This window comes from Neomonachus schauinslandi, chromosome 9 (assembly GCF_002201575.2).
Source record: "Neomonachus schauinslandi chromosome 9, ASM220157v2, whole genome shotgun sequence".
Classification (NCBI taxonomy): Eukaryota; Metazoa; Chordata; class Mammalia; order Carnivora; family Phocidae; genus Neomonachus; species Neomonachus schauinslandi.
The window spans coordinates 71,362,871-71,378,061 of record NC_058411.1 but is presented as its reverse complement, the minus strand read 5'-3'; the positions used below and the strand labels follow the sequence as shown (position 1 = coordinate 71,378,061).

The 15,191-nt window shown below is 48.2% G+C and overlaps 1 protein-coding gene across 3 annotated transcripts; it reads right to left on the bottom strand.

The window, feature by feature from the left end:
- Nucleotides 1-624: 624 nt before the first annotated feature.
- C9H14orf93 (chromosome 9 C14orf93 homolog) lies at nucleotides 625-10,017 on the bottom strand. 3 transcript variants are annotated; one of them, XM_044918001.1, is made up of 7 exons: nucleotides 9,132-10,017; nucleotides 6,618-6,938; nucleotides 3,016-3,077; nucleotides 2,688-2,791; nucleotides 1,489-1,601; nucleotides 1,099-1,213; nucleotides 625-978 (listed from the first exon to the last, which is right to left on the bottom strand). In XM_044918001.1, the coding sequence occupies exons 1-7, from the start codon at nucleotides 9,729-9,731 to the stop codon at nucleotides 794-796; spliced, it is 1,500 nt and encodes a 499-aa protein (XP_044773936.1). In that variant the 5' UTR covers nucleotides 9,732-10,017; the 3' UTR covers nucleotides 625-793. The 3 variants fall into 3 exon arrangements, with proteins under 3 accessions (XP_044773936.1, XP_021551112.1, XP_044773937.1); XM_021695437.1 differs by having other exon boundaries at nucleotides 625-1,213; XM_044918002.1 differs by lacking the exon at nucleotides 6,618-6,938 and having other exon boundaries at nucleotides 625-1,213.
- Nucleotides 10,018-15,191: the final 5,174 nt, after the last annotated feature.

The window sequence follows — 15,191 nt, the reverse complement described above, 5'->3', positions numbered from 1 at the left end:
CCCGCAAGCGCGCGCGCGCACACACACACACACACACACACACACACACACACACACACCCACCCCCTTCCTCCAAATACAGGTTGGCTGACAGGACTAATAGCTACAAAGCCCCATATACTGCTGGGTCACACAGTGGGACAGCAGCTGCCAGTGAGACATGGAACTCTTTAAGCTTTAATTTCTTCATGTGTTAGATGGGAATAATAAGATCTGCCTTACATAATTCAATAAACAATAGCTATTATATCTGTATCCCAATTCCCAAATAATGGTGCGGTGCTCTGCTCAGAAGACGCAAGCCCATGACTGAAACTGCCCACCAGGGGGCAGTAGGACCCTGGACTGGTCCTGTGGGGCGGCCACTGCAGAGCCAGACCAGCAGTCACGGCGAAGCAGAAGGTGCAACCAGGGCTGCTTCCCCAGGGCTTTGTGTGAAACCAGAAAAAAACCAGCTCCGAGACTGGGGCATATGTCACAAAGGCCTCATGTTTCTTAGACCCATCCTCCTTCTTTCCTCAGCCCAGGCGCCCCGAGGCACTATTTATGCTTAGAAATAAGCATTTTCTGGCTTGCCATTCACAGGGAGCCGGGGTGGTCCCCCCTCTAGGTAAGTCTTTTTACCCCACCACAGCTGCCAGCTTCCACTTCCATTGGGGACTGTGGTAAGAAGAGAGACAGATTTGCTTTCTCAGACTGCAGAGGACACCTTGTTAATCTGGGAAGCCCCATGGCCACCCATCCCTGGGACATGGGGAGTGGCAGATGCCAGAGTTATTCTTGGTTATAGATTTCATTCATCCTTTTCCACCTTGATTTCAATGAATGAGTTCAAGTCAGGACAGCAGGTTTTGTGGGGTTGGTCAAAGGATGGGGAGACAGGTCCATTCTCATCACCTCCCTCGTCTTCCTCTTCTTGAAAATTAGGATTATAAAGTTCTGGTGGAAGGAGCTGGGCCTCAGCAGAAGGTAATCGGTCTGAGGGAGGCCCATACACACGGTTGGCTTTAGTGCCATGCTTAGAGTTGGCATCCAGGTGGTAGCAGAGCTCTGTGAGGCGCTGGGCCCGGAACCGGGGAGGCCGGGCCACCCAGACACCTGGCTCATTAAGACTGTCCTCTTCATCTGACATCAGCTCTTCTGTCACATCCTTCCACAGGCGTTGGTCCTCAGGTCCAAAATGCCTCATGATGCTGGATCGGTTGGCAAAAAGCTAAGGTAGGGGCCCAGGGCAGAGATAGGAAGAGAAACAAATTATGCATTAGATTTGGGGAGCAGGTTCTCGTAGGAAGAAGGCTGTGTAAAATCTGTGTCTGAGAGAACCTAGCCCCCAAGTCATCTTAGAACCGGCTCCCGCTCCTCCTCCTCTATCTGCCAACATTCCTGGCTCTCAGCCCTATTCTCAGATGCCACGTCCACTGGCCCTTCCCACTGGAGCTTAGTAGGGTTTAGTGTTTAGCATCTTGAAAGGAAGGCCTAGAAACCTACCCGGTATCTGCGACTTCGAAGCTTCTTCTCCTCTTTTTCCTTCAGGCCTTTAAAGGGGTTCAGGGAGTTGCGGTACTCACGCCTCTTAGTGAGAAAGTAGGCTACACAGGCTCCTGAGGAGGGAAAAGGGAGGGGGCAGAGAGCAGGTGCTCAGCCCTTTTTTTCTGCCCTAACACTACTGGCTGGGAGGTGAGCATCACTCTAGATGGTGGGCTTTCTCACAGACCCATAAGCATCTATTTACTCCTCTTTGGTTTGGCTCTCTCTGCTCACCTCCCTGTCCAGACTGACTCCCTCCATATCTCCCACTGGCACACAAAAGTCCGAGCTTCTGTAGCTCCCTCCCCGGACCTGGGCTCCATCAAACCCACTCCCATTCTACTCTGCTGGTAGTGGATTACCAGTGCGTTTTCAGCAGAAGCTTTCTTAATGCTTCAGGGTTAGCTATGGGCAAATAATAGAAGAGTAAGGAAAGTAGAAAACCCAGGAGGTAATATTTAGGGACAAAAGGGCAGGCCTGGATTCTGACTTCCTTTTCCTAACTCCCTAGATTCAGGCCCTGTGGAAACATCATGCCTGCTGGTGTTAGCCCTTTCCTTCTCCCATTTTCATTTCAAGTGGGATAGGGGAATTAAAAAAAAGGCAATTAGAAACAATCCTGGGGCGCCTGGGTGGCTCAGTTGGTTGAGCGATTTCGGCTCAGGTCATGATCTCAGGGTCTTGAGATTGAGCTCCGAGTCAGCTCTATGCTCAGCAGGGAGTTTGCTTGAGATTTTCTCTCTCCCTCTGCCCCTGCCCTCACTTACACACTCTCTCTCTTTCTCTAAAATAAATAAATCTTAAAAAAAAAAAAAAGAAGGGGTGCTTGGGTGGCTCAGTCGGTTGACCTTCTGACTTGATTTCAGCTTGGGTCGTGCTCTCGGGGTCCTGGGATCAAGCTGTGTTGGGCTCCGTGCTCAGCGCAGAGTCTGTCTGGGATTCGCTCCCTCCCCCCCACCCAAAGCCCCGCTCAATCTCCCGAAAGAAAGAAAAGAAAAAAAGAAAAAGAAACAATCCTGTGAAGATGTGAGAATAGCCAAAAAAAATTTTTAAGTCCACTATTTTCAAAACCACCTAAATCATCTCCATTATGCCTCTTCTCTGACCAAGAACAGTGAGTGGAAAAAGAATGAGATGGGAGTTAATTCCATTTTTCTCACCTTTCAGCTCCTTATCAGTGTAATTGTGGGGACTGGTCACCAGCTCCTGCTTGAGCTTTTCCAGAAGGAACTTCACTACTGAAATATTCCAAGAGGACTTGATGCTGCCACAAAGAAGATCATGAACAAGGCAGTCAGCATATTAAAAGCCAGACAGAGATTCCTGGCACGAATCAACTTTGTGGCAAACTCCCCCGTGGCCAAGGACAGGAGGCAAGGGACAATGGTGAGGGCAAAGCCTTAGCCTCATTATTGTATTGGAGAAGCCCTGTGCTTCTCTCTCGTTGGCAGAGTACCTTGTGATTCTTTTCCCTCAAGAGGATCATACCTTTCAGACCCATTGAATCTCTTGTCATTGGTGATGTGGTTATGCACATTGTGGACCAATTTCTAGGGGAAAAAAACAAAAACAGATTCAAGCCGGGAGTGGATATGATGACACCCTCCTCTGTTCCCTAAGCATTGTCCCTATGGGGTTCTCTGCCTGAATCCTTCCCATAGTCTGGGCACCATTTCTGTTCATGCCCCTTCATAGCCAGAGAGCTTATCCAAGTCAGTATTTCGAATGTCCTCCCTTTTGTGGTCCTTTTCATTTAATTTGTATGGAGACTCCAGGATCATCCCTGGTCTTACTTCTTTTTCTGGGGAATATGGTCACTAGGGCAAAAGGTCTCAGACATTTTCACAAACATACTCCTTCCTAATAGCCAGGAGAGAGCAAATATACACCAGGACTACTGCAAGTGGACATTTCTTGAGGGCCGCTACTCTTTACAATATATCTGTATTTCTTTTAATCTAAAAATGTCTTCTTGTAATGAGCACTGGCTATTATATGCAACTGATGAGTCACTGAACTCTACCTCTGAAACTAACACTACACTATATGTTAATTAATTGAATTTAAATAAAATAAAAATTTTTAAAAATGTCTTCTTAATCTCCTAGTAAAATTGATGACCCAGGAAAATGTCCTAAGTATATTCCTTTGCACATTACCACAAATCTCAAGGGTGTACACAGCATGGTCTGAAAAACACAAACCTAAAATAACAGAAATGTGAAATGCAAAGGACCTTGAAGACGCTATCACTCAACCTCCTTTTCACAACATTCAACAGGTTTTCAGCTTTGCTCACATACCTTTAAGAATGGGTTCTCACTACTCTTTTTCGAGTCAGCTTTTTTACTGTTGAGTGTTAAAAAGTGTTGCCTTAGACTCCAAAATCTGGCCAGTTTTGCCCCTAACAGCACCTAAAATCTTTGAAGACTCTCATGTACTCTCTAAGTCTTCTATCCAGTCTAAATATCCCCAAGTCCTTCAACCATTCCTTATGACACAATTTCCAGACAGACGCCTCTTGAAACTATCAGGCTCCCTGGCTTGCCAGTGTCCCTTGGACAACGTGGCAGTGGGAACCGAATCTAATGCATCAGTGGAGACCTGGCCGAAGGGAGCATTACTTCCCCGAGTGGCACTCTACACTTCTAGGAATGAAACCCAAGATGGTATTACCTTTCTTAGCAACCCCACCCCTATTCCTAAGGTCACAGTTGTCATTCCTAGTGAGCTTACAGTCAACTCAAGTCCATTTTTCATATGGATTACTATCTCGGCCATTCTGCAACTGTTTTGTTTTTTTAAACTTTGATGCAGGATTTTACATTTCTTCCGATTAAATTTAGTTCCGGTGTTTCTGATGGTATTTTCATCCCAAGTTCCCTCGGTCGGTGGAAATTCCCAGTCCCAAACCGATGGACTCATATCCTGATCTCAGGACTTCAGCTTCAATTGAGAAATCCCCAATTTACCCTTCTGCCTCTATGACTGACTGACCATATCAGTTTAGGAAAGTACTGTCAACTTTTTATGGTTAGGGTCTCCACTCTATAAAAAGGACTGTTACGAAATTAGCTTCATATTTGATATCGTTATTTTACCTCTTAGAAGTCCCAATTTAAGGAATCACAAGGGATGGGTGAATGCTTCAGAAAGAATTTGAAAGTGTTGGCAAAAAAAAAAAAAAAAAGGTAGAAGAAAGAAAGAAAGAAAAAAAAGGAGTTGCACTGCTTCCAGTTCAAGTGGCTTGGAAGAAATCAGCTGATAAAAATCAAACCAGGCTTGAAGTGGAAAGGGGAAATACTCTAAGACAATAATAAGTGTTAAGACTGTAAAGGCTGCTGGCTCACCCACTTCCTGAGTGAGCTAAAAATAAATACATTTCCCCAAGGGGTGGCTGGGATCAGCCGCATTCCAAGAAATCAGTGGTTCCCCTTTCTGGATCCCCAGCAGCAATCCACAGCGGCCTGAGCAGACTGGAGGGATGCCTCTCTGATTCCTTCCCAGAGCTAAAGGCCTGCAGCTAACCGTCTCCCTCGAAACCACAGTCTGGCACAAGAACATCTGAAACCTTCCTCTGTGATGGGCAGCAAAATTCCCTGACTGGTCCTCAGAGCCTTTTCAAGCAACTGCAACAGAGAGCAGGAGGGGTGAGCCCACTGTCCTCCTGTAAGGTCCTCAGTTCCACCAGGCTCTCCAAAGGGCAGGCAGCAGCCAGGCCTCAACCCCAGACCTCTCACTGGAGGCCATAGGCAGAAGAACAGGGAGTGGTCAAAAGTCCCATGTTTATGCAAATTGTAATTATCACACATTTATTCATGATTTAAACATTATGAAGTTTTGGGAAATCCCTTGCAGTGCATTTCTAAGTATATGCCTCCATTTCTGTCACTGGCAGTGAGAGTGGCCCTCTTGGGCCAGAAGTTTCTGACAGAAAAACTAAATCCATTCCGTTTTTGATAAGTGAGCTATCCCTGAACATAACCAAAATTGAAAATGAAGGTTAGAAACCAGTTGATTCTGATTATGAATGGTGTGTTCCTTCCCAGGGAAGGAAAGAACCCTTCAATGTAAAAACAAATCAAATGAAAGGGAGGGTAAGAGTCAGGAGCCCTTAGAAAAGGGAAAAAGAAGCAAGAAGTAATGAAAGAAGAATCTCCAGTGAAGATGAAGGAGGTACACACGGTACCTGGCAGGCTTCAACCTTTACTAAGACTGTGACAAGAGGAAAAGGGCTAGACTGTGACGAGATTTTGGGTGGGTGTGAATGGTGAGCTCCCTTCCTATCCAGAACTCTCCAGTGACTCTACCAGCCATGAGCCAGAGAAGGGAAATGCCTTACAGTCCATATGAATAGGATCTAGCCAAAGAACACCCCGACGGTTATCAGAAAGATGTTTGGGGACACAGAGGTGATCCAAAGGACTATGGTCACCCTAGAGCAGGGTTTCTCAACCCTGGCACTATGGACGTTTTAGGTCGAATCATTGTGGGCGGCTGCCCTGTGCACTGGAGGATGTTTAGGGATGCTCCTGAGGCTCCAAGCCACTCCAAGTTTCAGGCAGAACTGGTTCAGCCCAGTACCTTCCCTGCCAAGAGCTCTTAGAATCCCTAGGCTCGCCAAACCTTTATAACTGAGCTGAGTGTCTAAGGGCCCTCTGCGCCTCTGGAGTTTGGGACTACCTCAGCATACCTTGGCCATTCTGCCAAGGGGCCCCTTGCTGCTTACTCTGAACACTGGTCATCTGCAGGTTACCCCAGTGCTACCCTTCAGTGGTCAGTCTGATCAACCCCGTAAAGATCTTCCCATCAGGACTATTAGCTCACCGGGAGGAGATATAATACAATTCTCTTCTCTTTAAACAGAAGATTTCAATCTATTTGGAAAAGCCTTTAAAAAGTTCCCCAATTAGCAGGGGGTCTGCCTATCCCTAGGGCTATGGACCAATCTGTCTCCTTCTTGCCCCTCCCATTCCAGTAGGATTCAGGATACCATTCATTCAATATGGGACGTTTAAAATCAACCCACACTTCATTCTTCACTTCTCTCTCCAGACTGAAGAAAAATGTATAGAATTGAGCTCACTCACGGAGAGTACCAGATCCCGCTTGCGCCTGGAGTTCTTCTGCCCACTCCCTCTGGTCCTGCATGGGGAAGCGGTAAACCCTAGAGAGTGTCTCAGCTCCCCTGTTCCCCCGGGGCCTGACTCTTCCAAGGCACCATCCAGCACAGCAGCAGCACTGAGCATGTCCTCGGGGCGGGGTGGTGGCAGCTTGCTTCCATTTTCTGGCCCTGTCTCTGAGGTTGCCCGCTGGATAGCCAGTTGTGTGGCTGGTGAGAGCTGCTTGGCATAAGCAGGGACCAGCACCCGCTGTACTGCACCCTCAGAGGCCACATAATCATCCACCAGCTAAGAACATAAAAAAGAATAGCCTATTAGCCATCCAGGCTTAGGGGAACCTGGTCAACCATCATTCTTTGGCCAAGGATAGTGAACAGAGAGTAGGAAGCAGGGGGAATCCAGCACAGTCTTAATGGTCAATAGCTTGTTTCTCTGGGACTCCTACGGGAGTGTTGGAAAATATTTCTTGGATATACAGGGCCTCTCGGGTTGAATCGTTACCCACAGGACTGATTACAAGGACAAGGATTGTTTTGACGCTCTATTTGTGAGGAATCATCTGTGATTTGCTCTTGGGTATAAGAACACTAGCCAGGCAAGTATTTTGTCTAAAAGGGATTGGGGGAGGAAGTGATGGTAAGAAAGGAACACCAAGCAAGAGAAGGAACAAGAAAATAAAATGGTAACAACAAACAGGAGAAAAATGGGAGCAAAGAAGGGAGATACAAAGTCAGAAATTTCTAGAGAGGCTGGCACCAACTGCCCCACCCCAGCCCACCCCATTCCCTTCGCAGGACCTCTCTGTGCCCTCACCTTGATTCTGTCCTGGCCGCATCCTACTGTCACTGTCCTGACATCCACTTGCTGCCTGTGCCCTCACTCAAGGACATACAGGGCAGGGAAAGGAAGGAGGGAGGAAGGAGACAGAGAGAGAAGAAAGGAGGGGGGATTTCTGCAGCCAAGAAAACAAAACAGGGAAAGTAGGGGGAAAAAAAACACAGAGCGGGGGAGGAGGCTGAGATTTATAGACCTGTGAGCCGCTTTCTACGCTGTGAAATCTAATTCCATCCTGTCGGCTTGGAAGGCTTCCCTGCCTGACAGAACCAAAGCTCAAGGCATTGCCTGGCCTGGTACCTGGTACCGACCGCCCCCCCTCCTCCCACCGCCCGGCAGCCCCAAACCCTCCCCCCCTGCCCCCCAGAATCCTGGCTGGGCAGAGTGGGGCAAGCGGCAGTGGCCACCACCCACCACATGGCTAGGCCTTCAGGGAGCAGTGACCAGCTGCAGCGTGACACTGGAAGGGGACAGGGGGTTTCTACATTCATCTCTCAGATCTAGCAGATGGGCTGGGAGTTTCCTCCCTCCCATCTCCCCTGTGTGTTCTGCTCCTTTTCTCTTTCCTGGGTGTCTGGGCCTTGTTGTGCCTGTGGAGGGAGGAGGAAAGTGAGGGGGGGGAGAGCATGGGGGAGGAGAGCTGACAGACCTCCCACTGTCTCTCAAGTGGTGACACATCTGTTACTTTCCCATCTCTATGATCTCCCTAGTTGCTCCATCTCCTTTTCGTACTTCCATGTGCTGCGCTCTGCAGTTTTTACTCCACTCAGCCAGGGTTTTCCTGCTCAGATGGCCCTGAGCAGTAAAGAAACTGAAATAGCACAGTGTACTTCTGTGTCTTTTCCTGCTCACGAAATAGGCGCGCTTGCTTCCCTCCTTCTCCCGACATGTCTCTCTTCCCAGGAACTCCCAGACGTCCACTTCTTGTCCTCACGTTTTCCCCTTCCCTCTACCTCCTTCCCACCTTCCCTCACGTTCTCTTGCGCGCGCGAAGTCTCTTGCCATTTAGATTCGCCTTTCCTCTATGCTCTCTCTTCACTTTTCCTCCTTCCTCAACCCTTCATCTCCACCTGCCTCCTCCCCTCCCTACACCTGTCTTTCCGTTCCCTTTGGCCTCTCGCTCTCTCCTTCCTTCCGTCTCCTCCCTCCCCGCCCCTCCCTCTGTCCCTCTCCGGCTCTCCCTCTCTCTCCACCTCTGTCTCTCTACCCCCCACATTCCCATCTCTCTCTGTACTGAATTGCTCTTGGCAAGCGGAGGGCCCGTGATAAAATATGAATGAGCCGTCTGTGTACGGCAGGCCTCCTAGCCGGGAGAAGCAGAGCCGCCGGAGCAGCGGAGCCAGCTGCGGACGGGAAGGTGGCACGCAGAGCTCCTGGGGGGGGGGGGGGCCCGCACCCCGCACACCAGACCCGAGCTCCTGCCACGGAGGCTGCGGTTCAGGGGAAAGCGGGCAAAGCGGGCGAGGGCTGCCTATCCCTGCCGGCAAAGGACGCCTGGTGCGGTCCTGTTTCCGCACAAGGAACACCAAAAAGCAAGGCTGAGGCTGGAAAGGAACCAGAGGGAGGGAGAAGGAAGAAGGACAGGCCCGGAAAAGCCCTCGGGAGCCACCCCACGGCACTCGCGTCCTGCTCTGCGGCCATACTCACGGGATTGAGCAGCGGGGCCGCCTCGCCGGCCGCCAGGGCGCACCCCGGGAGCCGCGCGTCTCTCTGCGCCGCCGGGAAGCCCAAGGGCTCGGGCCCCACGGCCGAGGCGGCTCCCACCTGCCACAGCTCCTCAATCACCACCTGCATGCCGCTGCCCACGCTGTCACACTCCTCTTCCGCCGCGGCCGCCGCCTTGCAGGCCTCCCCAGGGCTCTCCTTGAGAGGCCCCGGCTCCTCGGGCGGGGAGCCGTGCGCCCGGCCGTCCCCGTCTTCATCCGGGGCCGAGGCTTTCCCTTGCCTCAGCTCACCCACCTCCTCCTGGAGACGTTTGAGCAATTCGTTGTTGGCCCGGGCGAGCCCCAGAGCGGCCTCGGCCAGGCCCACGGCCTTCTCCACCCGCTGGTAGATAATGTGCAGGAGCTGCTCTGAACTCTGAACGGCCAGGCCATGTCCGGTCACCGTGATAGGGGTGCTGGCAGGAGGGTTCCCGCCCTGGGAGCCCGTGCTGCTCGCACTGGTCTCGCTTTTGCAGGCGCAGCAGCAGCATCTGGTCTCGCCGCCACCCGGAGGGGAGAAGAGGATGGTGGCGCTGAAGGACATGGCTGATGGCCACAGGAACAACTGGGCTCACACTGCCGGACCGCTCCGAAAGGTGTCCCCAGTTGGCCCGACTCCAGGCGGGTAGGAAGCACTGGCCTCTTTGGATTCACTTCCCTGTGTCATGGAGGGCCACCAGAGGAGCCTGGACACCAGGCAGTGGGCTGTGTGAAGGAGGAGTAGGCAAGCGGTGCAGGAGCACACTGTCCATGGCTGCCTAGCCTGGGCCTGCAGAGGAGAGATGCCTTCTTCTATCTGCGGATCCCGTGCTCTCCCAGGGCGCTGGGGGTCCCACTCACCCCTGACCCAGAGGGTGGTGCCTACACAGGCCTTCCTGCTGAAGACAGTGTCAGGGGGTAGAAGGCATTCTTCCTGCACCCAAGCATGGAACCCCCCGCCACTCCAACCTGAGGAACAGAGAGGGGGACTCAAAAGGACCCACAAGCATCTGGAAAGATGAGAAGATTAAGGAAGAAAATGCAGATCTGTCTTTGCCTCCTCACTATCTTTGCAGTAATAACAGTCATTGCCTTTTGTCTCCTTGACATCATTCCTTAAGGAGTTCAGAACACTTCCCGCAGGTTATCTCAACCACACAGAAGCTCTAGGAAACACATATTACCCCAGGTCCACTGAAGAGACATGCAGACGAGTTATAGATCTTTTTCAAGGTCAGAGGGAGACCGCGGAATCCAGTTATTGCTACTTTCAATCTAGTGTTTATTTTTTTAACTGATAACCACTTTTTGTTGACATAAAGAATCACGATTCTACCCTCCGCATAATTTTCTTACAGATGCATTCAGAGTAAGACTCCTAAGTAAGGAATATGCCGACAGCCCTCAACATGTCACCAACCTCACACTATTATATCACTGATGCTTTGGGGGTGGGGCAGGGAAAAGAAGGGGAAAGCTGGATCAGAGAATCAAGCTGCGGTGACCCCGGCCGCACAGCCCCCTGGCTCTCACACTTGTGCATCTGGGCGTCCAGCCTCTGAAGAGGAATCCAGCTGTTCTGAATCCTACAGCTGGTAGCCCCGAGAGAAATCACCTCTGAGGCCCCTCATCTCCACTTCTCAAACTCCTTGAGGGAGGGGCAAAGCTCAAAAGGCATGCTTAAATAGCTCAGTGCTGCCACTTTGCCCACATGACCAGCCCTATTAAAGAGGAAACCAGAATATCAATGATAAACCAAACTGCCTCACTTTTGAATCACCATAGGTAAGCAACTAAACTACTCTAGAAGGAAAAGAAAAAAGGTAAGGGAGGGTTGGATTGTACGACTGAGAACAGTCCAAGGAGCTTCATGTTGTCTTTGCTAAATACTTGATTATAGAAAAAAGAATCCTCTGCCTGAAGCCCCCTAAGTGACAGAATCTTATGTTTAGAGTTTCCACAAGAGATACATTTCCACCTCACCCTGTAAATTATATCATAACATCACAATTAAAAAAAAGAGGAGGAGGGGCACCTGGGTGGCTCAGTCAGTTAAGCGTCTGCCTTTGGCCCAGGTCATGATCCCGGGGTCCTGGGATCGAGCCCCGCATCGGGCTCCCTGCTCAGCGGGAGGCCTGCTTCTCCCTCCCCCACTCCCCCTGCTTGTGTTCCCTCTCTCGCTGTGTCTCTCTCTGTCAAATAAATAAAATCTTTAAAAAAAAAAAAAGAGGAGGTGGGTAAGAGAATTTTCTATATATTGAGATTTGGGGGCTTTTTTTGAATCAGCAATCTCATTTCAGAAACAGGTACTATCGATGCCTCTGCAGTACTAAAACATAAATCTGACAATGCATTTTCATTACATTTGGTTAATAAAGAATAGTCTTTGATTTGCTTTTTCGAATATATATATGTATGTATGTATGTGTGTGTGTGTGTGTGTGTGTATAAAACAAAACGTTTTCTGTGCCAGGTATTCACTTATAAGAACTTCACTCAAATCCATCTGCAGCTTCTCTGTCATTAGAGTCACTGGAAGGCACAGCTTAACCTAAAACTAAAGGTTAGAGGAAAGCACTAAGCAAGTCCTGTGTCAGTTTATGGATGAATCATTTATATAACCTTTCCCTTCCTAAATAGGGCCTTCACTGTTCTTTTTTTATTATTATTTAAAGATTTTATTTATTTATTTGACAGAGACACAGCGAGAGAGGGAACACAAGCAGGGGGAGTGGGAGAGGGAGAAGCAGGCTCCCCACGGAGCAGGGAGCCCAATGTGGGGCTCGATCCCAGGACCCTGGGATCATGACCTGAGCCGAAGGCAGATGCTTAACAACTGAGCCACCCAGGCGCCCCGGGCCTTCACTGTTGTTGCAGGGTTTTTAGCCAACGTCATGCAAGGAGTTTAATCTGAACCGTGGCTATTGTGAGAAAAAGACAGTTATGTAGAAGATAAGATACAAATGGTTGCCAGTTGGGTTCAGTATATGTAAAATCAGAAACTAAGATGCATCAGGTTGGCACACCGGGTGAGTACCCCTTCTGGTACCAAAATGACAATGGCTACGTTCTTGCCCCCAACACTTACTCTTTCTTGCAAGAGGCCTTAACCCCTGCCAGTGCTGTGCCTGCCTCGAGCCCTCCTTCCCCCTTGAATGGTCATTCCCAGGTCATCATTCCAAAACAGCACTGAACTGGAAATTTAAAATATGTGTGTATGTGTGTGTGTGTGTGTGTATTTCTCATCCTGCTGCACTACTTAACAGCTGTGTGAACTTGGAAAAATGATTCCCTTTTCTGATCCCCAGTGCTCTTTTCTCTGCCCACCTGGAGTATTTTTGTGATGATTATACATACATAATGTATGTAAGGCACCTACAGAGTGCTGGCACATGGTCAGTGCTCCGCAAATAGCAGCTGGATGATACTATGATTATTCCTGAAATATTTTGTGTTCCCATCCTGGACCCCCATCCTGATTTCCCAATCTTGAAAAAAATGCAATGGCTTGAAATGGAACTTGGGGGACTTCCCCCTAAATTTAATAACAAATTTCTAAGACACAATAAATTCAAGTCTACAAAGAGGCATGTATACATATAAAAGCTTCTATGATATACCTTAGAAAAGTTATTGAGAAAACAGAGTATTTGCAGGGGTGCCTGGGTGGCTCAATCGCTAAGCGTCTGCCTTCTTTGGCTCAGGTCATGATCCCAGGGTCCTGGGATCAAGCCCTGCATCGGGCTCCCTGCTCAGTGTTCCCTCTCCCACTCACCCTGCTTGTGTTCCCTCTCTCGCTGTGTCTCTCTCTGTCAAATAAATAAAATCTTTAAAACAAAAAACCCAGAGTATTTGCAATTTATTACTCTCATGAACTGGCTTTAGACTGGGGATAATATACAACTCTGCTAGCTTTTAATGATAAATATATTTTCATATTTGTGTTGACATAAAAAATCATGATTCGGGGTGCCTGAATGGCTCAGTCAGTTAAGAGTCTGACTCTTGATTTTGGTTCAGGTCATGATCTCAGGGTTCGAGATTGAGCCCTACATTGGGCTCTGTGCTGGGTGTGGAGCCTGTTTAAGATTATCTCTCTCCCTCTCCCTTTGCCCCTCTCCCCACCCTAAATCCTGATTCTACCGTCTCTATAATTTTTTCCTCAATTTCTTTCTGCTTTTCTACTTTGTGTATTAACCTAACTACGTCTGGGGTGCCTGGGTGGCTCAGTCGGTTAAGCATCTGCCTTCGGCTCAGGTCATGATCTCAGGGTCCTGGGATCAAACCCGGAGTGGGGCTCCCTGCTCAGCAAGGAGTCTGTTTCTCCCTCTTCTCTGCCCCCTCCCCTGCTCGTGCTCTCTCTCACACACACACTCTCTCAAATAAATAAATAAAAGCTTAAAAAAAAACCCTAACTATGTCCATTTTATTTGTTTTTAATTATTATTATTTTTTGAGGCGGGGAGGGGCAGAGAGAGAGGGAGAAAATCTTAAGCAGGCTCCATGCCCAGCACAGAGCCCGACTTGGGGCTCAGTCTCACAACCCTGAGATCATGACCCGAGCTGAAATCAACAGTCAGACACTTAACTGACTGAGCCACTCAGGTGCCTCTAACTATGTCCATTTTAGAACGTCACATTCAGAGCAACAATTGGTGTTTTTTTTTTTTTTTTTTAAAACAAATTCTTTTTTTTTTTAATTTTATTTATTTATTTGAGAGAGAGAATGAGATAGAGAGAGCATGAGAGGGGGGAGGGTCAGAGGGAGAAGCAGACTCCCTGCCGAGCAGGGAGCCCGATGCGGGACTCGATCCCGGGACTCCAGGATCATGACCTGAGCCGAAGGCAGTCGCTTAACCGACTGAGCCACCCAGGCGCCCGGTGTTTTTTTTTTTTTTTAATTAACCTGTCTATATAAATCTGGTGCAGTGCAGTGTAGCACAATGGGTATTCAAATAACTCTTATTTGGTTTCTGTGGACATTCCTGCTGACTTAATTGTACTGGCTCCTATATCCACTTAAGCTCTAAGACATTGAAATGAAAGGACAAGGAAAGAAAGGAGAGTCAGCAGATAATAAAGGAATCTTTCACATTATAATATTTAATAACCAGGTAACAACTTAAATGCTGGGTAAGTTGGATTAAAAATAAAACAAAGCACAAATTTCATTAGCTACATACATCCCCACTAGAGAAAAAAAAACAAGTTGAAAAAAAAAGTTTCTAAAAATTCTCTGTATGCAAGGCCATGCTGAAGGATGAGTCACCAAAATGGATTGCCACCACTAAGTACTCAAATGAAGGGAAGACAAAGTCCCTACATGCAAGGAGCTTACAGCATATGTGAGAATGGAATGTTTAAGGAACAAAGCAAAATACAAGTGCCTAAAAATATGGTGCAGACAAAAATTCTTGAGGCGATAGTTTAAAATAATGGAAAGATAACAGAATGAAATCATATGAGAAAGGGGTCTTACAGAAGAAAAACCTCCAACTGAGCCTTGGGCAATGTACAGAAGGAATTGGTAGGGTGGAAAGAAGACGTGAGAGATGAAAGGAAAAACAAACATTACAGGAATTTACAAGGTGCATGTGCGAGGTCAGAGCAAAGGTATGGAAAGCTGACATAGGACTTTGAAAACCATGTTAAGGAAACTTCTAGTGTAGGGGTCAGCAAACCTTTTCCTTTACATAAAGGACCAGACAGTAAGTAATTCTGGCTTTGCAAGTCATGTGGTTGCTGTCACAACTACTCAACTCTGCCATTGTAGCACAAAACAGCCACGGACAATACATAAACATGACAATACATAATGAGCACAACTGTGTTCCAATAAAACTTTATTTATGGACACAGAAATGTCATCAGATATTATATTTAACACTTACATTAAGAAATATAAAAGCCAGTCTTAGGTCACGGGCCATACAAAAACAGATGGCAGGCCAGCCAGCCTATGGGCTGCAATTTGCTGACCCCTGTCTTAGATACCTAGTGGAAGAGTTAGAGATTATTAGCAGAC